This window comes from Cibotium barometz, chromosome 62 (assembly GCF_041138505.1).
Source record: "Cibotium barometz isolate CiBa-2024 chromosome 62, ASM4113850v1, whole genome shotgun sequence".
NCBI lineage: Eukaryota > Viridiplantae > Streptophyta > Polypodiopsida > Cyatheales > Cibotiaceae > Cibotium > Cibotium barometz.
In genome coordinates, this window is record NC_141107.1 from 8713554 (window position 1) to 8741068 (window position 27515).

The following is a 27515-nucleotide window of genomic DNA, read 5'->3' on the forward strand; positions in this document are numbered from 1 at the left end:
AATGAGGGAGTGGAAGTTTTTATAGGACAATGAGATGTAGTTCCTTAAGGACAATGAGAGGGTGTAAATTTTATTTTAAGTAGAAATGTATGGCATCATTAGTATGAACTTTTCCGATATCATGCAGCATGATGTAAAGGGGAATTAATCATCTAGAAAAGAAAATTAGTGTGTGTGCACATGCATGAGAGAGACAGAGAGAACTTCTAGGGGGAGAGAGCTGATTAGCAAAAAGCATCACATCAGCCCACTGTTCTCGGGGTGGATGACACCTCATCATACCTCAACATACTAATTTGCTGATTAGCAAGAGGAATCCCCTTCAACAGTCCTTTTCTTCATAGATAAAAAATTTATACATAGATTTGACCTCGTTTCAAATCAAAGCACTGGACCTTCCAACTATTGCAGCCTAAATGCATTGGTTACTCTCTCAATCTTATTACTAACACACAACAGTGTTTCTTCAAGCAGCCTAGCTCCTGTTATTGAGCAGTGGTATGCACTGCTATATTGAAATCGGTGCAAAAAAATAATGGAGAGGAGCCATGCAGCATTGCATGGCCTCTCCATTTCCATGATATTGGACTGCATCCTCCATATTTGGAGAATTCATATGTAGAGTGATGTGTAAAGAGGTGACGTGAGGTGGTCATGATTGTGTAGGAATAGTAGACTGGTTGCGGACTTGATGTCTTATAGAATATGCATAACATACTAGGATTTTGTAGGCTATATTCAAGCCAAATCAGAGAGAAGCTCGCCCCTCCCATATATAAATTCTCTGTGCATGGTCCGATTACAGGCCCATGCTTTCAACCTGAAACCTATCAAAATTCCACCATCTTCAACATAAGAGTTGAACAAAATAAACTGAACATGAAATATATTAATCTTGTCTGTGATCGATCACCTGGCATGTGCAAAAACAAAAAAAAACAAAAAAAGGCATGCCAATATGTACCACCTTATGAAATATAGATAAATTGACCAATTTCAACACTGAAGATCATTAGCCTCCCCCAAACCCAGATGAAGCTCCATCCTCTATCTTTGTTCCATACAAATGACGATTACTGCAAGGGCTTACTGGGCATAGACTTTGCATGCTGTTTTGCCAGCCAACTGCATATCACCTGTTCCCATAAACCCATGGGCACATGTAGAAGTTCATACCCTAGCTCTTCATTGTTTAACTGGAGGTTTCAAAAGCCTGTAATCACCCTGACCCCTCCAACCTTGCCAGGGCTTGTTATCATTTCTGCCCTGACGTCGCATCTCCGATCCACCAACACCAGCAGGTGAGTTTTGCACGCCACCTATTTTTGGCTTCTTATTCTGAAGATCTTTCGCATCCTCCATGGTCAATTCAGTCCTATCATCCTCGTTTCTAGATCCACCCGTGACCCACATCATTAATGAGGTCATGTTTGTGTGGTCAACTTATGGAAAGCTAATTTAACTTCCCTTTTCTCCCTCACACGTGTCCCAAGCTCAAGGATTGAAAATTGAAGTTACCTTGCTTCCCTCAGTGATTCATTTGTAGCAGCACAGGCTGCCTCCGCTCTCTCCTTAGCCGCTGAAAACCTCCTCTTGTGTGTTGCCTCAGCCTCTTCCACGAGTTTCTACATGCCATGAAAACACATCCCCTTGATTATAGCTTTCATATGGAAATAATCATCACATGAAAGCGACATCGTTGTAAGTTACTCATAAAGACAATGGCCACCGTAACAAAAGCCCATACATCAATGGATGCATTGCAATTTTGAAAGGACATTCTCCCCAACCAAGCGCCTGGTTTTGGATCTCCTTCCATAATGACAACACTGTCAAGGAAGAAAAATTCGTTAAGATCCCGTGCATAAACACGCATGCATGCAATTCAAAAACAATTTGCATGAGAATGTCTCTTGAATTTGTGGACGTGCAAAAATCCCAAAGATGCAAGTGGCTGTTATTCTATGCACTCACAAATTGTTGCAGTATTAACAAAGCAAAAAACACAATAAAAAGCAACAATGTGACTATGGAAAGCAAAAGTGGAAATATAAAATATGGCAAATCAAGAAGGGATCATCGTTATTGGTTGGTCGCCATTCTCCGAAGCTCCCTCTCCATTGTGGGACATAAATATATCCCAAAGCAAAGAGGAGCCCTTGTATGGGCTGAATGGCCAACCCTAGAAGCAGCCACAACAGCCGCAGCTATGCGGACAGCAGGCATCTCTGTACAACCAGCAGCACTGACCTGTACAGACTGCTGACACCATCCGTATGAGCTGCACAGACTATAGCAGCACATGTGTGGCCTTATGGCCATCAAAAACAGTAGTAACAGAAGATGCGGATGTACAGAGGCATCAAGCAGCAATGCAGAGACCTGTATGGCTGCCACATCATCATTTGTACAGTTACCACAGCATCAGCTGTACAGCCTGCCACATCAGCAGTACAGGGAGCCACAAGCAAGGCTAGTTGTGCTCGGTTTGCTTCTAGGACAAGCCTCAATGATTTCATAATCCTTTTTGAGTCCTTGGGGCTACAAATGGGAGGCACTGTTTGTGGCTACAAGAAAAGCACCAACAGGAGGCACTGCTTTGGTAGTGTACAAGTGAAGTTACGAAGATTGTATACAGCATCGACTTGGAGTTGTCAGTAAGAACTGTTTCATATCATTTATATGGAAATATGGAAATCTGACGGACGTGTTCACTTAGTGGCCACAGAGAGACGTCATCGGGAAGAGACCCAACGCATGAGAGAAGCACGTGCAAACCAGGACTAACATGAGTTCTTAGCCCCCAAGAAAAAGGTGCTCTAGACCAAGCCACTTTTGAAATTCACCTTCTCGTGAAGATGAGTCGAAGAAGTCACGGGGGTACTGTCCTTGCGTCGAGAACTGCAAGGTATCGCTCGTGCTCCACGTGTCGACGTTGAACCTCTAGTGTGCTGGCGCAGGCTGCCACCTGTGTTCGAAGCTCTACCTCCCGTACTTGCAATTCATGTAACACACGGGAATTCTGTGTGAACTCCTCAATGGAGATAGCCGCAGCCTGGATCTCGGAAGGGGTCTGGGAAGGGATCTCGGTGACGACTGGTGAAGGAGGGCCGCAGGAAAGGGAGGGGGGGGGGTGTGGAGGAAGGGGTGTCAAGGATTCTTGAAGAGGTATCCTTTTCTCCAAGGCCTGTATAGAAGTTGTACATGCCTACATTTGTTCGTGTCATCACTAATGACCTGTTTCTGTAAGCGATCGCTATTGAAGAAACAGTTTCTACTAGGATGTTGTGTTCTCTCTCATCGTTGGAACTTGCCATAGTAGAAGTCGTCAAGTTTTTCCCTGCCCGCAACAATACCATCACTATGTGTATGGGAGATGTTTCCAATCGCTTCCGGAGGCTAGAAACCGTCCGTCCTTCGAGGGACAAGAGTCACATCGGAATGGGAGTGAAACCGGTGTCTGAAAACCAACCACACAAGCTAGAAAAAAAAAACTTCTTTTTTTCTTGGTTGAATCTCTTTACCAAAAGATAAAGCTCTAATACCACTGTCACATGTCGAAGCTTACAAACAGGATTATACATCAAATAATGAATATTCAGCACCTTGGTTCCTAACGAGTGCACAATGTAGCGGAAGTAAGAGTGCAAGAGAGAGAGAGGGAGGGAGAGAGAGGAGAATCACATTAAAGACACGGTACACCCGATTGGTGTTGGTACCCACAAGATCACACAAGGAGCTATGGAGGATGAAATATCATCATCATGGTGAAGTGTGTGAAAAAGAGAGAGAGAGAGAGAGAGCTCAAGTGTGAAAGAGAGATTACACAACTTGAATGGTACGCATATGCAAGAATGAAGGACCCAAGTACATGCTTTTATAGGCACTAAAGCCTTTGTCTTTTGACCCTAAACCTAAATAAGGGGTGTTCACACCTAGAGGATGTTCACACCACAAAGGACACTAGACTAGACTCCAGACTATCCAACAAACCCCCCTTCAGAGTGATGGTGGAGTTGCATGCATTGCCTTCAATAGTCCCGTACACCAACACTACCAGACACAAGATATGTTTCCCGCTTCAGATTCAAAGGCCAGTAAGCGTGGCTCAGAGGCCGTGAGCATGGCACAGAAGGCTCAGAGGCTTAACAAAGTGTGGCTCAAAGGCTTAACAAGCATGATCTTGGCGAAAAACTCAAAGGCCAAGTCCTGCCTTGGGCAACAAAGACAACCTACATCGATATACCAAAACAACCCCCCCTCGCCTAAAGCAAGGGCAAAAAGCGTATGATGGAGAGGAGCCTTTTATAGAAATAAGGCATTACATAATCCAAAAGATAAATAACTCAGATTTTGGGGGACTACCCAGGCAGAGAACCCTTGACTCAACATAAAATAGGAAATAGATAATTATGGAGAGATCAAGATCCCCCCCTCGAACATATGTTGGTGAAGAGTAGCATCTTCTTTCGACGTCGTTTCCAAGCCAAAGAGACTTGGGGTCCAAGCATGGTTCTCAAGGTGATGGACACTTGAGTTTGGAGCTCAAGCGTGGATGTAGATGATGCAGCTGAAGCAATCATTGATGAAGCACACGACCCCAAAGCAGAAGAGATGTAGTGCCCTCGACCCATGGATCTCACACGCGATAAAGGGCTCAAAAGATTATCCTTAATTAAAAACGCACGTGAAAGGTTTCGAAGCTGCGTTTTTTTTTTCTTATGTTTGGTTGATGAGGGTTACCTCGTGGGCTTGTTGCTTGTTTTGCTGAAGGTGAAAGAAACCGCTGCTGCAGAAGAGGTAGGCCAGAAAAAAAGCAGCTGAGAAGCAGGTGCTGTCAAACATAAAACGCAGCCAAAGCTGCTGTGGAGGAAAATGCAGCCTCCAAAAGACTCCGAAGAAGGCCAACTAGCAGCAGGGCTAGCCAGGCGCACAGTGGGAGGGGTGGCTGGTGGAAGCAGTAGAAGTCGTCGTGGAACACCAGATTGATGTTGGCTGGGCTCTGAAAAGAAACACGGACAAAAAAACGCAAGCCTCTCGTGCAGTAGAAGAAAGGTGATGGGCAGGCAGATCAGCCGAGGTAGGAGTAGCCGAGTCAAAGGAGGTTGAACGCCCAAAACGCACGAGCTGTGTAGAGTACTTGCTGCTGTGCAGCACAACAATAACGCATCCCACAAAAATCGTAGGAACAGAATCTCGTTGACAGGTTGCCAGCAGACTGCCAAAGACAGCAGGCAGAGGTGGCGATTGGCGGATAGGTCAAAGAGGAGGTTGCAGCGGCGTTTTCTGAGGCAGATGACGCCCAGTTCAGAAAATGCAAAGTCAATGTAGGAGCTGCTGGCTGATCCGCAAAGAGGCAGCTATATGGACTGCATCATGATGGAGAGGCGCATGCGAAAAACGTATAATGATGATGATGTCTCAAGCAGGCATGCACGTGGGACATCCAAGCAGTATTCAGAAAAAAAACGCAGCAATGATGGGCCATGGCTTCGGGCTCTGATACCATGTTGGTACTGTGACACAAAATTGGGGGTTTATTTCGGTCACTTCTTAAGATCCGGTGTTGAAGAAGAAAGAAGACATTTTGGTGCTAACTGAGGACAAGAGACAATCTCACTTCCTATCTCCCTAGAGTAAAACAAAGATATAGACATTGAAAGTAAGGTTGTAATCCATAGATGGAAATAGAAATGGCTCAGGAGAAGCATTAATTTGGGCTAACCGATCAGCCCCAAAAGCAAGGGCAAGTCTCTGCTGGAAGAAAATCTTTCGGCTTAGCACTATGTGAATAGAGCTGAAAGGGGTGTATTGATATGGCTCATTTGGACGTATTGGGCGATTCGGACGCAACATTGGGAAGTAAATGGTAGTAGAAATAGGTTACAAATGATTTAAATACATGGGGTTTCACATGGGCAAGATGATTAAGAGGAATTAATTGTGATTAAGGAGAGGGATGACCAAAAATGCAAAAAAAAAAACAGCAAAACACAGAGAATTGTTGTTTGCAATCCTTATCGCTGCACTCAAATTAGACTACATAGATGCGTAGAGCTCGAAGAGAGCTTCGCGCCTATCTAAAAACTTTCGAAAATGGATAACCAAGCGGAAAGTATGGGCATTTTACTAACGGCATAGAAAGCTGTGCAAGAAAAACGACTTTAAGCTAGCAATTATGGGAGAGATTTTGATCATCATTTTAACATGAGATGGAAAAATTGATTACACGTATGGAAAGAGTATTGAAAGAGATTTCTAACCATATAAACAATTTTAAAAAAGATCACCCAAGAAAAGAGTAATTACCAATAGAAAGTAGGGATTAGAACCACCAAAACTGCATTCCTCTTTGCATTTGAGTGTCACCATTTGGTCCATCTCCATTTCTGGAGCCACTTCTATGGGACTGTCACTCCATAGAGCGGCCAGATTTGTGCCATGTTCACATGGGGCCAGGCCAGTGTCCCATGTGAAAGGGCCAGTTTTATGGTGTCACATGGACGGGAGCCAGATCAGTGCCACCCGTGTGCGACCAGTGCTACGTCACATGGACGGGAACCAGTTTTGTGCCACCCGTGTGTGATTTGCTTCGTGCTGTATGGACGGGTGCCTGTTGGTGCCACCCGTGTATGGCCAGGATGGTGTCTTACCTATGGGACTGTCACTCCATAGGAAGACCAAGACATTTATTATATTTGTCACGCCAGTTTTGTGCCCGTCAGGAACCTCTTGTACAAGTTTCATGGTAGGGAGATTTCGTCCATTATTTGTATACATGCATTTATGCCTGCATGCATAAATTTGTTTTTGCATGACTTGTTTGCGTGTGTCTGCCTGCTATGCCGTGCCAGTACACTGGACGGGGACGCCCCCACTGTACCGAGGAATGCTGTTTGCTGACTTGGTAGTGTGGCGTGTGAACAGGTAGTAAGTATTTTCATTTTGGCCTTTTTAAAAGGTAAAATTCATAAACTATGGTTAACTTTAATGTTTATAAGCTAATGTGTTCACACGCATTTTAAAAAGGAGCTGGACATTTTCTTTTGAGGGTGCCCAAAGTGTTAATTTGATTTAAGGTTTTATAACCTTTAAAAATAAGGGCTTTTGCATGGAACCTTTTTGGAGATTATCCACGAGTGGGGTTGGTGGCTTTTCCTTCCTCCTTCACGCTTGGTACCCGCCTCCTTACGGCTGCTGTACCCACCTCCTTGCTCCTGCTCTACCCACCTAAGGAGCTGCTGTACCTGCCCCCTACCTGTCTGTACTGTACTGGCTTTGCAGCCCTGCTGGACCCGCCTCCCTGTACGAGCTGTACCCGCCCACCTGAAAGTGTTGTACCTCCTGGCTGCCTACGTGTACCTGCAAAACAGTGTTGCTGCCTTCTTGTACCAGATGTGCTGGTTGCCCCTGATGTACCTGGCTGTACCTGGCTATAGTACTTGGTGTACCTGCTGCTCAGCTGTACCTAGCTGTACCCACCTGTAGTACTTGATGTACATGTTGTACCTGACAGTACCTGCCTGCTGAACCCACTATACCAGCTGTACAAACAGTCCTGCACGTGTGAAGCATTTAATGTACTTGGTGTATCTGCTGCAAAGTACAGAACCCGAATATTAATTGGCTAGCTGTACCTGCACACGTGAAGTTCCTGACGTGCTTGATTGTACCTGCTACAAATTGTACCGGTTGTATCTGGATTGTACTCACCATACCAGGTGGCAAAGATGCTTAACATTCTAGTATTCCACGGAGGTGAAGGAGAAGATCCAAGGGCCTACCTGCGAGAGTTTAGTTGAGCATGTAGGATAGCAAGTTGGTCATTAGAGCAGCGAGCAGAGATACTTCTTGATTTCTTGGAAGGTGCAGCTTTGGCATGGTATGAAGGCTTGCCAGAAAATTCTCAAAAGGATTAGGAAGAGCTAACCAAGGCAATGAAGGAGACGTTTGGGTTAGTGGAGCCGCCAAATGCTTTGCTTCTACAATTGGATCAGCTTTCTCCAAAAGAATGGGAGTTTAGCAAGCACAAGAGAAGGAAAGAGAAAGAAGAAGAAGGGTGATGAGACTCCTACAGCTCAGAAGGTGGACATTGATGTAGGAGATGATGTTCCAGTAGTCGATGTCATCATAGATGGGCAATCCATATCTAATGCATACATTGATGGGGGTGCTTCTATCAATGTAATGAGTGAGAAGACAATAAAGGATGTGGGTTTGAAGCTATTCTTTGCTAATTTTCCATATCGCATCAAACTTGCATATAACTAGGGTGAAAACCCTAGGAGTAGTAAGAGATTTGGAAGTAGATGTTTGTGGAATTTCTGTGCCTGCTACTTTTTAGGTGATTCCTACCAAGCCTGATGCTAGGGCTTATCCTTTGATTTTGGGAAGGCCATGGAAAGTGAAGGCAGTTCAAAAATGGGAGATAGGTGATCACATTCTTCAAGGGGGCAGCAGGAAGGTATCGTACAACATCAAGAGTCAGCGCAAAGGAATGATAAGAGATGAATCCTCAACTTTTGAAAGTTCAGAGTGGAGTCATCCGCGATGAGGAGACAAGTGGTAGCTCAGAGATTTCCATCTCTCAGAAGGAGAGGTGGAAGGAGTTGCATTTGGTCTTTGCCTCGGAATAGATCGGGGGGACACTGAAAGAGACAAAACCTTGGAAGGAGAATATTCTTCAACCATGATCTTGAAAGACGGTGTGGACCTCACTAGTCTTCTTCGACAAAGTGAACTTCTTCTTGATGAGTCCATAACAGGTAATGAAAGGGAGGATTACTTGAAAATGTTAGATGGATTTCCTAATCTTTTTGCAAATAGCTACTCACAAGTACGCCAAGTTACCTTAGTAGTGGAGAACAAAATTGACCTCTAACCCCAAAGCAAGCCAGTAGTACAGCGACTCGGGCGATTGGGAGTGGTGCAAGCAGAGGTGCTTAAAAGAGAGGTAACTATGGGTCATCTTTCCTGTAGAGAATTCAGAATGGATTTCTCCAGTTGTGGTCACTCCAAAAAAGGGTGGAAAATGGCGTGTATGTGCGGACTTCCGTCCTTTAAATGCATAAACAAAGAGGGATTATTTTCCTCTACCATTTTCAAGATGAGATTTTGAATCAGGTTGCAGGCCATGAGTTGTATTCAGTATGTGATGGATACTCTGGATACTTTCAAATCCGAATTTGTGAAGAAGATCAAAGAAAAACCTCATTTGTCACCCCCTGGGGAGTGTATGCCTATAAAGTAATGCCATTCGGCTTGACCAATGCACCCGCAACTTTCCAACGATTCATGAGTCAGGTATTTGCACCCTACTTGGGAAAGTTTATAAGGGTCTTCGGATGATTTTTGCATTTATTCGAGCCGCATGGATCATTTGGAAAAATTGAGGTTGGCTTTGCAAAGTGTCGATGATGCAAAAGGGTATCTTAATCCTGGAAAATGTCGCTTAGCCCGTAAAAAGGTGGTTCTCTTAGGACATATCATCTCAGAGGAAGGCATAGAAATGGATCGTGAGAAAGTGCAAGCAATTTTGGCTCTCCCACCACCAACCAATGTAAGGGAGGTAAGAAGGATTTTGGGTAAGACAAAGTACTACCAGTGCTTTGTTGACATGTTCTTTGAAAAGATGTATCCCATAAACCTGTTGACAAAGAAAAATGTTTCCTTCCAATGGGAGCCTGAATAAACTGGAATGCATGAGCCAGAGTCCAATTGTGCAGCCTCCTAGGTGGAGGGAGGACTTTTATGTAAATCCAAGTGTCTCATCACATTCAGTGGGAGCTATACTCTTACAAAAGGGGAAGCAAGGACACATGCAACCGGTGTATTATGCAAGCCGACAACTCACTGATACCGAGGAGAGGTATGGTGAAATGGAAAAAGAAGGGTTGTCTCTTGTTTTTGCAGTGAAGAAGTTTAGATCATACTTACTACCTCGCCCTTTCTTCTTCCTTATATCTCAGCCTTATTTACAATTCTTGGTTCGCAAACCCAACCCTATAGGGAAGTTTGCCCAGTGGCTTTGCGAGCTTCAAGAATTCTCTTTCAGTTTCATTACAGAAAGCACCACTAGGGCCTCTCTTGCAGATTTGCTTACAGGTAAGAAAGAGCAACAAGGAACAGGGACAAAGGAAGAGGTATGTGAAGATTTGCAAACACCACCAACTGCTTTCACTATGCATTTTGATGGAGCCTTTAGCCCCTCTAGGTAATGTGGGGCCGTGGGGATAATTTTATTTGACCCAGAAGTAAAGGAGGTATGGACAAAAGGTAAGGAATTTCCAGAAGCTATGTCAAATAATGTGGCGGAGTATAATGCATTGATTTATAGATTGGAAGATTGCTTGAAGGAGGGTGTGAAGGAAGTAGAGGTTAAAGGGAACTCCCAACTGGTCATTAGGCAAATGAAAGGAAAATACAAAGCAAGGAGTCCTAATTTGCAAGAATGTAAAAGGACAATGGAGTTAAAAGAAGCTTTTGAGTTTTGCAAATTTGTACATGTTAACAGGAAAGATAATCAAAAGGCTAATGAGTTGGCTACTAAAACTTTAGCTTCTTTAAAGGTGGCTATTCTTGCATTGATGGATACAAGTTAGCCAGAGCTCCAAGATGTTCAGCATTACTTGGATGAAGGCCACTTTTCTCTTGGATTAAACTCTCAGCAGAAGCAAAGGCTTATAAGGAAAGCTCGGCCTTACACGATTCTAGGTGACATTCTCTCCACGCAAGGTAAGGATAAGATTCTTAGAAGGGCAGTGAGCTTGGAAGAATCTAAAAGGATTATGGAATTATGTCATGAATGTTCAGGTCACTTTGCCTCAGCTAGCACAACTCGTAGGATCCTCAACACTGGGTATTACTGGCCTCAACTTAGCAAAGATGTCTATGATTGGTGTCGAAGCAGTGAAGTGTGCCAAGCATATGGTCGCAAACAATTGACTCCTGGACCTTTAAATCCCATTTCAGCATATGGTCCATTTAAAAAGTGGGGATTAGATTTTGTGGGTCCACTTCCTCGATCCTCACATGGGAAGTATTACATATTGGTGGCCATAGATTATGCAACGAGATGGGCAGAACCAAAGGCCACAATCAATAATAAAGCAGGGACTGTGTCATTATTTCTTAGGGAGTACATATGTGCCCGATTTGGGTGTCCATTAGAGATTCTTACAGACGGGGGAGATCTTTTAGGAATGAATTGATTGAATCTTTGATGCAGAAATTGAGAATAAATCATGCTATGTCAACTCCTTATTATCCTCAATGCAATGGTTTAGTGGAAAAGACTAATGGTTTGCATTGTGAAACTTTGTCTAAGCTAGTGGATACTATGAAGCGAAAGTGGGATGTGCATTTACCAGAGGTCCTATGGGCTTATAGGACCACTCACAAGATCTCCTTTGGTTTCACACCTTTTCAGCTAGTTTATGGGGTGGAGGCTATTTTGCCAATAGAATTGGAAATCACAAGTCTCCGCATATCTTTTGCACGCGTGAACAATGAAGAAGAAACTCATGCCCAACGCTTGATACAACTTGAGACCTTGGATGAAAAGCGGCTTCAGGCACTTCAAAATTTAGAGGCAGCATAACAACGGCGTAAGGCAAGGCATGACACTTTGACAAAAAAGAAGAAGAAGCCAGAACTCAAGGAGGGAAGCTTGGTTATGCGGTTTGTCGGCCGTGTGGAGAAGCGGTTAGATAAGAAGCTTCTTCGACGCTGGGAAGGCCCCTTCAGAATAAAGCAGAAGTTTAGAAACAACACCTATCTTTTGGAAGATGCAAATGACCAGAAGGTTCTAGGACGTGTCAATGAGTATCGGCTAAAAATCTTTTATCCTAGGACACCATGGCCAGCAGACCTCCAAGACAAGCATGGGGATCTGCTGGGGGGGGGGGGGGGGGGGGAGGGGGGAGGGAAGATGTGACATGAAAAAATAATATTTTTTATTTTCAACTTTGTATATGGTTTTGTGGCTTTGCAATGGTAATAAGATGGAAGCTTGTCCAAGAAGATTACGGTGGGCCCGTAATAAAATGACATCATGGCGGCAGCTTGGCGGCTACCCCGACGGCGTCTCTCATCAATATTTTGCATTTCCTAAAGTTTGTGTAATGTGTGGATGTGACCATTGTAAATACCAAGTATGTTCTATAAATGCTTTGGTATGGTTGTATAGGTGAGTAACGTGGAAAATAAAAGTGGACCTAAATGTATGCATGGCTCACCTTTGTAATATTTAAATGCTATTTGCCACAAGCTAGCATGTGAAAGGCATGTGGAGAAGTGTGTAGGTGCATAATTAGGAAAGATTCTTCTAGAAATCCTACATGGATGAGGAGCCTTTTGACATTTGTAAAGTGAAAAGGCGACATAGATGCCAACTTGGCTACAATGTTGTCTCATGCAAGTATCTTTAGTCAAAGATCTTGGAGGGATTCTACAATTGTAACTTGTAACAAGGTGAGAGGGGGTCACTTTTCCATCTATAAAGGAGCCCTCCTCTCCCTTTCAAATCAACGAGTGAAGCCTCTACAATTGAGCTTTTGAGCATTCTTGTGTCACTATCACCCTCTCGATTCTCTTAATCCTCTTCCCAAGATACTCTCTTTGCATATGTAGGCTTACTTAGCATTAGCTCCCAATGCCTTACCCTAAGATTGGAACTCTTGATGATCCAAACTAAGGGAGATAAGGAGTTATTATCTCGGTGGGCCTATGACTTCTCAAGGTAGCCCTTGCCTTATTGCCGCCCTCCTTTGGAGGTACCAATGGTTTTAGTGGTAATGAGCATGTGGAAAGACTTTGGGAACCATGGGGCAGATTTACGTCGTCCACTGCGCAATGTTAACCCTTACTCTCTAGTTTGTATCATGAATGAGATGAAAGGTAAGGTCTTTGCTAAGTTGGAGTCTCAATGTCAGGAGGCCTACAGATCGGAAGACAACATACACATATTTAGAACACTTAATTTAACTGTTATTAAACAATGGAAACAACATCAGCAACACAAATATTGGAAATACTGAAAATATAAATGACACCAACACTGGGGCCGGAAAAGGCCGGCCCCCACCTCAATACTTTTTGTATTTCTTGGAGTATTTATATTTGTACAAGTGTCACGGGCCTGACAGGCCAGATTTCTCCACAAGGGAGTAAAAACAACCAAATAAAACTAATTCAAGTCGATGACGAGGTGTTGGTCGGAGTAGCCCCAAATCACAGGCTCATTCCCACCTTCACTGGGTGTACACGTGCCTTTCAGTGGTCTTCCGGGACCGTGCACCAACAGGCACGTCCGTACTAACGTAGACCAAGGAGTACACCGCGGAGGGAACGTGGCCTGGTTCTCCCCAATGATGCTTTGCTCCCAAATTCCCTGGTGAGTCAAACCTTCACTGGCTCTCAGAAGCTCTGAGAGCGCGGTTAACAACACCACACAGGGAAATATACTAGCCATACCAGGAAGAATTTCATGAACATGGTTAGCATATACATGCCATGCTCTTGCACTACACAACTTAAAGCATTCTTTGAATTTAAATTAGCAAATTTCAGATTTACACAAATGAGAAAAATATGAGAGCACCTGGTACAGTGAGTACAATCCAGATACAACCGGTACAATTTGTAGCAGGTACAATCCAGATACATCCGGTACAATTTGTAGCAGGTACAATCAAGCACGTCAAGAACTTCACATGTGTGCAGGTACAGCTAGCCAATTAATATTCGGGTTCTGTACTTTGCAGCAGATACACCAAGTACATTAAATGCTTCACACGTGCAGGTACTGTTTGTACAGCTGGTATAGTGGGTTCAGCAGGCAGGTACTGTCAGGTACAACATGTACATCAAGTACTACAGGTGGGTACAGCTAGGTACAACTGAGCAGCAGGTACACCAAGTACTATAGCCAGGTACAACCAGGTACATCAGGGGCAACCAGCACATCTGGTACAAGAAGACAGCAACACTGTTTTGCAGGTACACGTAGGCAGCCAGGAGGTACAACACTTTCAGGTGGGCGGGTACAGCTCGTACAGGGAGGCGGGTCCAGCAAGGCTGCAAAGCCAGTACAGTACAGACAGGTAGGGGGCAGGTACAGCAGCTCCTTAGGTGGGTAGAGCAGGAGCAAGGAGGTGGGTACAGCAGTCGTAAGGAGGCGGGTACCAAGCGTGAAGGAGGAAGGAAAAGCCACCAACCCCACATGTGGATAATTTCCAAAAAGGTTCCATGCAAAGGCCTTTATTTTTAAAGGTTATAAAACCTTAAATCAAATTAACACTTTGGGCACCCTCAAAAGAAAATGTCCAACTCCTTTTTAAAATGCGTGTGAACACATTAGCTTATAAACATTAAAGCATGCATAAATCTGTTTCCTCCTGTGCCCTGAGGAGTGGATGCATGGCGGGAGGTGACTGAAACTTCTTCTTTATGCAAGTATGATCTCAACCTTTGAGAGGCAAGGTCTCCACGCTGCAAACGGTGTGATATGCAGCGGAAGTCTTTGTATTGGAAGATCCTGTCACACAAATGCTCACACCGTCTTCTGTATCCTGAGTTTCGTGAGTTTAGCAATCCATTTCAATACTTCAAACTTTAAAGAGATGAGAGAGAGATAGATGATAACTGTACACCAGATTGGGTCCCGAATTACCCACTGAAGGACCCCCTATCCCGATAACGAGATAGTATTTGCTTTATTTCTTTAGAGAGAATGACTGTGGACTGTAGATAAGCCAAATGCAAGATCTCAGAGGATCGGAGAGTGGCTGATCTGTACACTGCTGTAGAAACACCTCGATGACCTGATCTCGAGCCTATGCACTCTTCCCAAGGGCATGAGGAAGGGCTGCACACCTGAGGCTGAGAGAAGAAGAAGGTGGACTGTTCTACACTATGTTAGAATGCTGAAAACACTTATGAATGCTGTGTTACCTTCACCAGATGACTACTGCATGTATGGATGATGCACAGAAGGCTGGAGACTGATGCAAACTGCAAATTCAGGGCTGGAAACTACTGTAGACTGTTGATTCAGAGCTGGAAACTGCTGTGGACAGAAACGCAGGCCTGTAGGGGTGTTGATGGACTGAAACGCAGAGGTTTTGGTGTTGGGAAAAGCATAATGAGTGATAATGCAAGCTTAATGTGAGCAAGGGATGATAAATGAGCTATGGTGGTTCAAGATAAACCATGGTGGTCACATGAGCAAAAAGGTAATTAACTAGCACTTAATCAAGGATTAAGGGAACACAATGGCAGCATAATGAGGAGCTTCACATAGCATAGAAATTCGTGTTTTTCTCATTAGGAGGGCCATCATTTTATAGCCAAAGTGTACAAGGTTGAGTGACATCATTGCTTATATATCATCAAGGGCATCCAAGGCCATCTCCCCCCTCCCTAGAATATAGCCTCCAGAGCATCTTCTGAAACTCGCCTATTCCAAGTGGGGGTTTACCCTTCATTCACCTAGATTCTCTTCATATTACATGGTCCTTTTACATTTCATTGTGTGCCTTAACCTTAGGCCATGACATTGATCACATATTCCAACACCCTCCCTTGATCATGGCATGGTATATTGCCCTCTTTTGATCCAAACATTACATGAAAGAAAAGAAGCTTAACTCATAAGGAGTATAGCTCTACAGTACATAAAAGAAGTTAGCATAGCTCATAGGGAGCATGTGTCATGTGCATCAGCAATGCCATGGACCTTCTCAAGACTAAATCCAAAAGGGGCAAGCAGATAAAGACTATGAACCAGTAGAAGATGGACATGGAGCAGGACTTGGAGCAAAGATGGATCAGAAGGGCTGTCGGCTGCATGGAGGCTGACATCAGCAGTACCAAAAGGCTGTCGGCTGCAGGGCAGAAGGTGCTGGCAGCAGGCGCATCAAGAGATCCAGTCTGGCTGCATTTATTGGATATTAATGATTTATTAACTGGCCGACCAGCAGTCGGCCAGTTCCCCATTCTGTCCAAGGGCTATAAATAGCCTCCCTTGCTCTTTGTTTTAGTGATTCCACCCACTAGGGGTGAGAGTCATTAGGATCCTAGTCTAGGGCAAGTTTTGGGTGTGTTATCACCTTTTTTAAGAGGGCAGCCAAGGGCTGCAAAGACATGTACCCTTTTTGTACAATAGATATACTGAAATTCCAGCACTTCTCACTCTCTCTCTCTACTCTCTCTCTACCTGCGTTTTTGCATCAGATGGTGCGTTTTTGCATCAGAAGGTTTTCAAGAGTGTTTAGGGCTGAAAGAAGACTACCCAGAGCTTCCGCGCGTTACAGCATGGCTTCTACATTGCGAAAAGAAAATAGCATGACATGAAAACATTCCTACATGAAAACATTCCTCTCCCATACCCCATCATCATCATAGCATCATCATCATCATATCCATGGGCATCATCATCATTTGTTGGTCATGGAGACCCAACTCCCCATCAATCCCCCCTTGAGGGCTACATGGCCTACTGAGAGATATTGTGGGCATCATAAAAATAACACATAACCTACATCATTGGTGGTTAGAGGTGTCCATACATAAACATTTGGGTAAGAGAGGGCATAAACATTGTTGGCTTTAGAAAGCCCAATCTGCATCTACCGCTTCATCAAAAGAGGTAGTAACATTGTTACATGCTTGAATTGCTTCTTCGGAATCATTTGAAGTGCTTGCCATATTTGCCTGGTTGGTGTAGCATTTGTCTGCGAGGTGACCTGGCTTTCCACATTTGGTGCACATTCGCTTTGGCTCGTCTTTGTGGTAGCAATTCTTGAGAAGATGGCCTGTCCTTCCACAATGTGTACATTGAAGTGGTTTGTCAGCTTGCTTTTGAACAAGGTATGCCTGGGTTGAGACAAGATCAATGGCCCTACCTTTCAACTTCTTCTCTTCTTCCAAGAGAACACTCTCTATTCCCTCCAAAGTGGGATCCTGCATGTACTTTAAGGTCGGCATGAGTGTATCATACTCGGATGGCATTGACTTTAGGAGGATGGCTATGGCATCACTCTCCTTGACTGGTTCATTGATGGCTTCGAGCTGGGCCATCAAGCTCTTCATGGTGTTGATGTGAGACGCAAGTGTCTCATCAACCTTGAACTTTAGACTGTAAAAGTCTACTTTGAGACTGATTTTGCTGTGGAGGCCTTGAGCACCAAAGGATTTATCCAATGAATTCCAAGCAATTTGTGAAGATGTTCCATTACCAATGTAATGTATATAACTATCTTCAACTCCAAGGGCAATGAGAGCTAATGCTTTCTCATCCTTGGTTTGCCAAGAGACTTCTCCTTCTCGTGTGGAAGGTTTAGGTATAGTACCATTGACTATGCCCCAAACTCCTTCTTTTATTAGTAAGAACCTCATTTTGACTTGCCAAGTGTGGAAGTCATGACCGTTGAATTTCTTGATGAAAGAGGATGATATGTAAGTTGACTCCATGATTGGAATTGAACAATGCAAAGTATTAAAAGCTAGAATCCCCCTTCACCATACAGATGCATGATATTACTCAAGAATTCCCCAAACCCATAAGCCTTTGCATAGTAATAATAACTGGGCCTAGACTTGATTTTCATCCTAGATTTTCTAATTTTGCTTTTGGGTTTCAATGATTTCTTGATATAAGCTTCATTAGATGATTCCGCATCCGAAGGCATGATTGCAAAGAGGTATTCAACTCAATATGCATATTAAAATGTCATCTCAATAGATAATTACTATTAAGTACATGATGATTAGTGGAGGTGATTAATTCAAAGAGGGAAAACTGCCCCAAAAAACAGAGTGAGCTTTGAGCAATTGAACGAAGCTCTTCCCAAATGAGAAACATAAAATGCTTTAAACCAAGTGAAAACCAAGGTGTTGGCTTTAAACTCAGCACTCAAACATGTCAAGATGCTGCTTCAATCTCTGGAAATCTTCTCTGCAACACAACATGTACTGCTACTGATAAATTAGTTCAAACAGCAGCTACAGTGGACCATTGCTCATGAAAATCAACACGTGGGGGCTTCATAGCATCAATGTTATGCTCACAAGAGGAATTAGCAAACCATTCACCGTACACCGCGAATTAGACGAATTTCGCTAGAAAGAAGCGTGCTGTTGCAGAGTTGATTGCGCCGCGTAGAGTGCGTGGGAGCTCACATAGAGCTAGGCGTCGATGGAGCCGGCTGCTAGCTTTCTTTTGAATCAAAAAGCTTGTGATTTGATGGACTATAGAGCTCGTATGAAGCAAAAAACCAGCAGCGGGTGAGTTGGAGCTTTAATGGAAAGCTTGCAAAAATGAGAAATATGATTAATGTGGTTAATTACTATGCCTAAGGATAACCAAGGCTCTGATACCATGTTGGGAAAAGCATAATGAGTGATAATGCAAGCTTAATGTGAGCAAGGGATGATAAATGAGCTATGGTGGTTCAAGATAAACCATGGTGGTCACATGAGCAAAAAGGTAATTAACTAGCACTTAATCAAGGATTAAGAGAACACAATGGCAGCATAATGAGGAGCTTCACATAGCATAGAAATTCGTGTTTTTCTCATTAGGAGGGCCATCATTTTATAGCCAAAGTGTACAAGGTTGAGTGACATCATTGCTTATATATCATCAAGGGCATCCAAGGCCATCTCCCCCCACATGGCTCCCTAGAATATAGCCTCCAGAGCATCTTCCGAAACTCGCCTATTCCAAGTGGGAGTTTACCCTTCATTCACCTAGATTCTCTTCATATTACATGGTCCTTTTACATTTCATTGTGTGCCTTAACCTTAGGCCATGACATTGATCACATATTCCAACATTTGGGACAGAAAACGCAGAGGTATTCTGCTGCTGGACTGAAACGCATGAAGTTACTGCTGCGGGACAGAAAACGCAGGCCTGATTGCTGGCGTTGAACTGAGGCTTGACAGTATGCTGAATTAGAGACTGTAGAGGACTGAATCAGGGCTGCTTTGATGCTGAAAACAGGCTGATTGGAGGCTGATAGCAGGCGCCTAGGGCTGACTGAAGCAAGGGTTCTCAAGGCTGGAGAAGCAAGCTTATGAGCTCCAAGGGCTGGATTAGTCTAGGGCTGAAGGCAAGGATGCTCCTAGGGCTGAGGAGGAGAGCTCTTAGCACAATGAAGACTTGAATGAGAAAAGAGGCTCTATGCAAGCCTATTTATACTAACTGGAGGTTGGTCATTTAATAAAGTTTATATTTATAAATGCCCAATAATGCAAATAATGCTAAATAAATACTATTAAATATGAAAAAAATACCAGATAAATCCTAGTAAATTCCCTAAGACTTCTGGGATGTTCTAAATGATGCACAAGCATATGAATGCATATTATGCAGGATGCAGAGTGCTTTCTGATGCAAACCCTAAGGCTTCTACTGACTCTACATGCATGAATGATTCTCTCCAAGTGGGTTAAGGGACTTGACTGACTGACTGACCCACTAAGGCTGAGGAATGACCTACGTAGCTCGTGCCTGACTTATCCTGGACTGAGGATGTGCAATGGGGTCACAGCGTACGACAGATATTATCCTATTGGGTTCTAAAACTGTACAACTATTGCACTTCTGATGATGAGCCATCTTGTCACCATGCACTGAGTGCAGAGTGCATGTGACATTCCCTCCTGATTAGCTTGGCGGCAGGTTCATGGCTTTCAAGTAGTCCGCCAATAACTGGGGGTACTCCTGGAAGAACTCCTTGTCGAGCCATACGGCTTCGTGGGTGCCTCGATCTTGGAATTTCGTATAGAACTGACGAATCCGTCGACCGGAACCATGCTTCCATCGATGAAGAAGGATCTGCTCAGGCTCAATCACTTCTGCCTCGTCTACCACGTCTGGCTGCTATTCATCTGAAACATCAAACCCTTATGGACCAACATATGGTTTTAGCCAAGAAACATGGAAAACATCATGCATTGTCCAACTCGCAGGCAACTTTAACTTCATTGAGACATCACTTATCTTCTTAACTATTGGAAAAGGGCCAAAACTACGGAATGAAAGCTTGGGACAATGTTTACCCACTTGTTTCAATCTTTGTTTCATGATGCACTGAGAGACCCAATCCCCTTCCTTGAAGTGGATATCTCGTCTAAACTTACATGCCTGTCTATGAACTGAATGATGGCCAGGCTCAAAATTGAGGGCCAAACTGGGTTGAGTACCAAACTCTGCGGAATCGACATACTGATCTTCTAAGTCTTTTCCAGAGATGTTGAGAATGGTAGACTCCTGACTGGTCGGGATGCTGGTCTTTCTACTAAGAACATCTGCTACTGGGTTATGTTGACCAGGGATGTACTTGATCATTCCTCCAACCTGGTGGAAGAGCTGACCCTGTCTAGTGTGCTGAGCACTCCACTGGGCACTTGGCATCGTCGGGAGCCACTTAAGTGCTTGGTGGTCTGTGGTGGTGACTGTGAAAATGTGTCCATAAGGAACATGTTTCAAATGTTTGAGAACTAACTGCTGTTCTAGCTTGCCCTTGAAAGTCTTGGAAAGACAAGAGGGAAACTTGCTAGGAGGTTCTGCTAACTGAGGGACTGAAGATGATGAGACAGCAGTTATTGATGAGATAGAAGCTGTCTAAGCATAAATTAATGCTCCTTCTGCTCCCTTGCACATAGCTCGCCGGGCCTGGAGATGAGAAATCATAAGAACGCCAAGAATGCTCCTATCCCCCCGAATCGTGACAGGCTCAGGAAAACCTTTAGAGATAATAAAGGTGTCCTGCCCCCAATTGGGAATAGGTTCATACTGACGAAACCACTGGATTCCTAAGATCATGTCACATCCCAAAAGAGGAGAGACGATGAAATCCCGATGGAATGAGGCCTTTTGAAGTTGAAAAGAAAACTGTTGTGCCTTCTGAGAGATGTGGGTGCGGAGACCAGGTGTAAACCCGTCTACCTCCAAATGATAGGGCACTAAGGTACAGCTCATGTTGGTAGCCAACTGGGGAGAGATGGCATCCTCAGAACTGCCCATGTCAAAAAGGATTATGAACTGTCGGCCTTTGGCAGAGCCATAAGCTCGGATGAGGCTTTTCTGAGCAGCATCGCTCTCACCCTCCTGCTTAGCATCAAATACCACGGATGGCATGGAATGCATAGAAGGTAAGATCTGAACCGCATTGGTGATAGCAGGCGGGTTTGGAGGAGCGGGGGATACTGCGGCAACTGTGGCAGAAGGCTCTTTGGAGGCTTGCTCCGTTTGCCTTTTTGGACAATCCTTCTTACCATGCCCAATGGTATGACAGAAAAAACATCTGTTTTCTGACTGATATTGTCTTTGCTCCTCTGGAGGAAGATAGCCTCCGGTGATGCTTGCTTGAGCCGTTTTCTCAAGGGTCTTCTTAGGCTTGGATTCCTTACCCCCTGAACTAGAGCTAGGACTGTTGTCTGTCTTAGTGTCTTTAGAAGACGAATTGCCCTTCCCTTGTTGGGGTTTGGTACTGGGCTGAGATGACTGCTTGGGCTTGCCTCCGTTCATCTTCATTTCTTCATTCTGAGCGAGAGTCAGAGCCCGGTCATATGTACTTGGTTCAAAGTTACGAACTGTGAACCGAATGTTAGAGTCCAATCCACGAATGAATTGCTCCATCTTGGCCTGCTCGGATAACCCTAACTGCTGTGCTAAAGTAATAACCTTACCGGAAAACTGAAGCACTGGGGATCCGTTCTGTCTGAGTCCATAGAACTCGTCCTTCAGACCGGTCATGTACTGGGGCAGGAGAAATCTGGTCTTCAGGTCATGGACAAAGATGTCCCAGTCAAAGGCTGTGACACTAGTGGCCTGGTCTGTATGAATACTAGACCAATGCTGCCACCAAGTGACTGCCTCACCAGTGAGATGGGGAGCCGCTAAGTGGACTTTGTCTTGTGGGTCTGTGATCCTAGCTAAAGGAAAATGAGCATTTAACTGATGAATAAATTGATTAACTGAAGAATGATCACACTTACCATCATACTTACTGAAATTTGGTTGACTGCGAATGATGGTGGTTGATGCTGCTGCGGGCTGTTGGCTGGTGACACCTATGACTGGGGAGACTGAGGAGAGCTGCTGATACCTCAAGTGTATGGCCTCCTTTTCCCATTGGTGTTCGAGTAACATACGTTCTCGATCAAGCTCACATTGGTGTTCCCGAGCGGCGAGTTCAGCCTGACGCCGGTCTTCGTCGATCCTGCGTTGGGCTTCCTCATAGTCCCGTCTTTCTTCTTTTTCTCTTCTCCTTCGGGCCTCGTCCTCTCTCCTTTGTTGTTTCATCTGAAAGAAGAGGGAGATGTAGTCGGGTGCTGCTGGAGGTGTAGAAGGACGTGTTGCTGTTTCCTCCAAGAGTTGGAGACGTTCCATGAGCAGCTGGTTCTGAGCTCTAAGAAGAGCTATGGTGTCTGCTGTAGGCGGAAGAACGAGGTCTCCTTCGGGGGAGACGTCTTCCGGCTGATGAGTACTCTCTCCTGTAGACATGATGCTGAAGTCGGTGGTCGTGCCGGAACGCAATCTAACCATCCAAGGATGCCCCCACGCTAGGATACGGTGTGTGTGGAGTATCTGAATCTGATACCAATGTGATATGCAGCGGAAGTCTTTGTATTGGAAGATCCTGTCACACAAATGCTCACACCGTCTTCTGTATCCTGAGTTTCGTGAGTTTAGCAATCCATTTCAATACTTCAAACTTTAAAGAGATGAGAGAGAGATAGATGATAACTGTACACCAGATTGGGTCCCGAATTACCCACTGAAGGGCCCCCTATCCCAATAACGAGATAGTATTTGCTTTATTTCTTTAGAGAGAATGACTGTGGACTGTAGATAAGCCAAACGCAAGATCTCGGAGGATCGGAGAGTGGCTGATCTGTACACTGCTGTAGAAACACCTCGATGACCTAATCTCGAGCCTATGCACTCTTCCCAAGGGCATGAGGAAGGGCTGCACACCTGAGGCTGAGAGAAGAAGAAGGTGGACTGTTCTACACTATGTTAGAATGCTGAAAACACTTATGAATGCTGTGTTACCTTCACCAGATGACTGTTGCATGTATGGATGATGCACAGAAGGCTGGACACTGATGCGAACTGCAGATTCAGGGCTGGAAACTGCTGTAGACTGTTGATTCAGGGCTGGAACCTGCTGTGGACAGAAACGCAGGCCTGTAGGGGTGTTGATGGACTGAAACACAGAGGTTTTGGGACAGAAAACGCAGAGGTATTCTGCTGCTGGACTGAAACGCATGAAGTTACTGCTGCAGGACAGAAAACGCAGGCTGGCTGCAGGCTAATTGCTAGCGTTGAACTGAGGCTTGACAGTATGCTGAATTAGAGACTGTAGAGGACTGAATCAGGGCTTCTTTGATGCTGAAAACAGGCTGATTGGAGGCTGATAGCAGGCGCCTAGGGCTGACTGAAGCAAGGGTTCTCAAGGCTGGAGAAGCAAGCTTATGAGCTCCAAGGGCTGGATTAGTCTAGGGCTGAAGGCAAGGATGCTCCTAGGGCTGAGGAGGAGAGCTCTTAGCACAATGAAGACTTGAATGAGAAAAGAGGCTCTATGCAAGCCTATTTATACTAACTGGAGGTTGGTCATTTAATAAAGTTTATATTTATAAATGCCCAATAATGCAAATAATGCTAAATAAATACTATTAAATATGGAAAAAATACCAGATAAATCCTAGTAAATTCCCTAAGACTTCTGGGATGTTCTAAATGATGCACAAGCATATGAATAATGCAGGATGCAGAGTGCTTTCTGATGCAAACCCTAAGGCTTCTACTGACTCTACATGCATGAATGATTCTCTCCAAGTGGGTTAAGAGACTTGACTGATTGACTGACCCACTAAGACTGAGGAATGACCTACGTAGCACGTGGCTGACTTATCCTGGACTGAGGATGTACAATGGGGTCACGGCGTACAACAAATATTAGTCACGGCGTACGACAAATATTATCCTATTGGGTTCTAAAACTGTACAACTGTTGCACTTCTGATGATGAGCCATCTTGTCACCATGCACTGAGTGCAGAGTGCATGTGACAAACGGGGTGGATTCTTGAACATAAGCTGTCCATCCTCTCCCTCTTTAAGGTCACCCTTGCGGATAAGAAAAGAGAGTGCTAGCTCCCTTGGCTTCTTGCCTTCTTCTCGAGCCATAGACTCAAAAGTCATGTCCACCATTGCATCAGCTTTCTTGGCTTCTATGACACTTTATACATGAGGGTCTCCATGCAAGAATTTCAGCTCTTGCTCTTTTTCCTGCAAGAGCCTCTTCATGTGCTCCAACTTAGCCCTCAATGCATTGGGCTCTTCCTCGTGCATGGGTTCTTTACCACGTGATGGCTGTCCCATGTATGCACTGTCATAGACTCTCTCAAGAAGCTTATGCCTTCCATGCAATGTATCGGAATCCGGTGAAGCACTTGATTGGCCCCTCGAATTCGGCACTTCCAATGGGTTGCCTTGGCTGTCCATTGAATTAAGTGTTCGTGCTTGCTTCCGATCTCAAAACTCCGTGTCTCCACTTGAGAAAGAGAGAGACGACCGGGCTCTGATACCAATGTGACTGCTCCCCTACAGGAGGCCTACAGATCGGAAGACAATATACACATATTTAGAACACTTAATTTAACAGTTATTAAACAATGGAAACAACATCAGCAACACAAATATTGGAAATATTGAAAATATAAATGACACCAGCACTGGGGCCGGAAAGGACCGCCCCCCCCCCCCCCTCCTCAATACTTTTTGCATTTCTTGGAGTATTTATATTTGTACAAGTGTCACGGGCGTGACAGGCCAGATTTCTCCACAAGGGAGTGAAAACAACCAAATAAAACTGGTTCAAGTCGATGAAGAGGTGTTGGTCGGAGTAGCCCCAAATCACAGCATATCCACGGCTATGTAAGAGAAATTCCATTTCTAAAATAAAGAAACCAAGACAGGAAGGGGCCCTTCTTCGGCCCCTAGTGTTGAGTACAGCGCGCACACACCGCACACATACACATAATCTACATCTATAACGATTCTATATTTGGATCATGTGTTGTTGTCTTGATTAAGTCAAATCAAACCCTACTTACACATACATACAACAAATGTGATTCTCTCTCTCTCAACTCATCCAACAACTCACCCATGTGAGATCTGCAATTTGGCACCAAGTACACCCACGAGTACAAGGACAGGCACACTGGGGAGCACATACATGCACAAACACGCTCTCATGTCCTTGCACATTCTGTGGATAATGACATTAAATAGGCCTACCATCTTCTTCCTGAAGCCGCTGCACTGGAAGGTGCAACCCAATGACTATCATCAGCTGCTACTGCTTCCTCTTCTGCTTTCTTCACAGCTTCCTCTCTCTGCTGTGCTCTTTGCATGAACTGGAAGGAGGAATCAGTCAAACACTATGTTAGTCCCATGTTTGGTTAACTTTGAAATATCCTAAAGGGGAGGCTCTAAGGGCCAATTTGCAAGGAGTTAGGGTCAACAACTATAGACAAAAAGAGGTTTCTAGAAAGCCTTTTCGCTAAGCAGTTTAGATGCTTCGAAGGAAGAGTCTTATTGGACCGCACATCTAAGTCGTACATAAACTAGACCACATATCTTACCTACCGTTCTTGGCTATTGAAATGCAACCATGCCCCTACCATACATACTACTGGTGGCTACAGAGACTGTGGGTTCCCAGGCCCCTTGTTGTGAAGATGCAATCTGCATCATACGATGCGCAGACAAGCTGGTATCGTTGCACAATCCATTTGCCCCACCTAACAGGGATGTCATGTCACCTCCATCATCCTGTAGAGCTTGGACAGCCAACAGGTGATGCCTCCTGGAGGCTACGTCAGTTTCATCTTGCAGACTGCATTCGATTAATGGTACTGTGCTGAATCCCCAACCACCAACAACCATTACTGCAAGCAGCTACTAATACCCACCCATCGCAGAAATGAAGCCATCGCTAGGCACCCCACGGGTGGATGAATCATCATGCGCCAGTAGGCCAACAATCCACGTGCCCTAAAACGCATTTAATCCCACATGGACTGAGCTGTTTCACAAGCAGGCTTACATGACTGCGAGTTTAAGGAAACCCTTTTGAAGCGCAATTGGTTCAGTAGTGAAAGAAATTCGCAGAATCACAGAGAGAACCACACACCTTCAAGTGCTGAAGTCCGTTGGAGTACTCTCGTTTCGCCATAGCCGGCCACTCTCAGAAAATTACTCTGTAATTTAACTAGGTATATAAACATGTGTGCGACGAAAATCCACGTGGAATTGGAGTAGTCTAGAATGGTGTCTGCTATTTCACACTACAAGGTTTGAGCTTAAAGCTTATCGTAGTGGTTTTTTGGAGACAAAAATTGAAGCTTAGTTAACCAAAATAGAAACTAGTATAAACTGTGCAAAAGACCACTACACTAGCACAAAATAAGTACCCACAACGTTTTATGGTTGCAATCAATTAATTAATTACGATGCGCTCAATGACATGTGTCGTATCATGGTTTTTTTTTGTTGTGTGACATGTGTCGTATCATGGTTTTTTTGGTTGTGTTCTTGCATGATTTTCCTTAATGTCTTCTCAAAATGGTTTTATTGCTCTTGCATGATTCGTGGGTTCTTGCATTGGAGTTCTTCTTGAAGGGCATGTGCGGCATCCTTTGCATATTCTGCGAGTTCGTGCCCATGCTAGTTCGAAGGTCTTCTCGAAGGGGTTCACTATTCTTCCATGGTTTGTGGGTTCGTGCTCATGGTGTTGCGAACTTCTTCAAGAACTCGAAGGGCATGCGCGCCATCCTTTGCATGTCCTACGGGTTCGTGCCCATGCTAGTTCAAAGGGGTTCACTATTCTTGCATGGTTCCTGGGTTCGTGCTCATGGTGTTGCGAACTTCTTCTCGCAGGGCATGCATGTCTTCCCTGGTTTTCGTTTCGTTGCCATGCCGGTTTGGCTTGCTACTTCGTGTCCTTCGCCCTTCCTTCCCATGCTTCTCGCACGTTGTTCTTGAAGGTATGTGCTCCTGGATTTTTCTTTCTCGCTGCTTCATGGATCTTCCTCCGACGTGGATGTTCATCGCTACTTCTCGGATATTCTTCTAAGATGTGCCATCTAACAACATGCATGTCATCGTCCGTGTACTGGTATATCATGTTCTTGAATGTGTTTCGTGTCTTTGCATAATAGGTTATGCACAATATGGGCTGCCATCTACACCACGTTTCTCTAATTGTTGGCGTGTTCTCGAACAGTTTCGTGTCTTTCTATAATAGGTTCTCCGCAGTATTTAATGAACCTTACTCAAACTTGTCAATTCAATTCAATACAGTGCTTTCTCACCTTTTGTATTGTGTGGTTCTAATGCCACCGAGGAGGAAACCTTTTCATGATATTTCTAATATCATGAAGGTTGATCGATGTCCATCTTCTTCGTTGATGCTTCATTCTCATGAGCAT

At 44.4% G+C, this 27515-nt stretch overlaps 1 protein-coding gene across 3 annotated transcripts; it reads right to left on the bottom strand.

The window, feature by feature from the left end:
• Positions 1-262: 262 nt before the first annotated feature.
• Positions 263-26375, bottom strand: LOC147604113 (uncharacterized). Of its 3 annotated transcripts, none has more exons than XM_086795622.1 (5): positions 25998-26134; positions 25321-25439; positions 1748-1829; positions 1519-1625; positions 263-827 (listed from the first exon to the last, which is right to left on the bottom strand). In XM_086795622.1, exons 1-5 carry the CDS (start codon positions 26088-26090, stop codon positions 800-802), a joined length of 429 nt encoding a protein of 142 aa, XP_086651748.1. In that variant the 5' UTR covers positions 26091-26134; the 3' UTR covers positions 263-799. The 3 variants fall into 3 exon arrangements, with proteins under 3 accessions (XP_086651748.1, XP_086651746.1, XP_086651747.1); XM_086795620.1 differs by lacking the exon at positions 263-827 and adding an exon at positions 901-1390 and having other exon boundaries at positions 25998-26115; XM_086795621.1 differs by lacking the exons at positions 263-827; positions 25998-26134 and adding exons at positions 903-1390; positions 26219-26375.
• Between the last annotated feature and the right edge of the window lie 1140 nt (positions 26376-27515).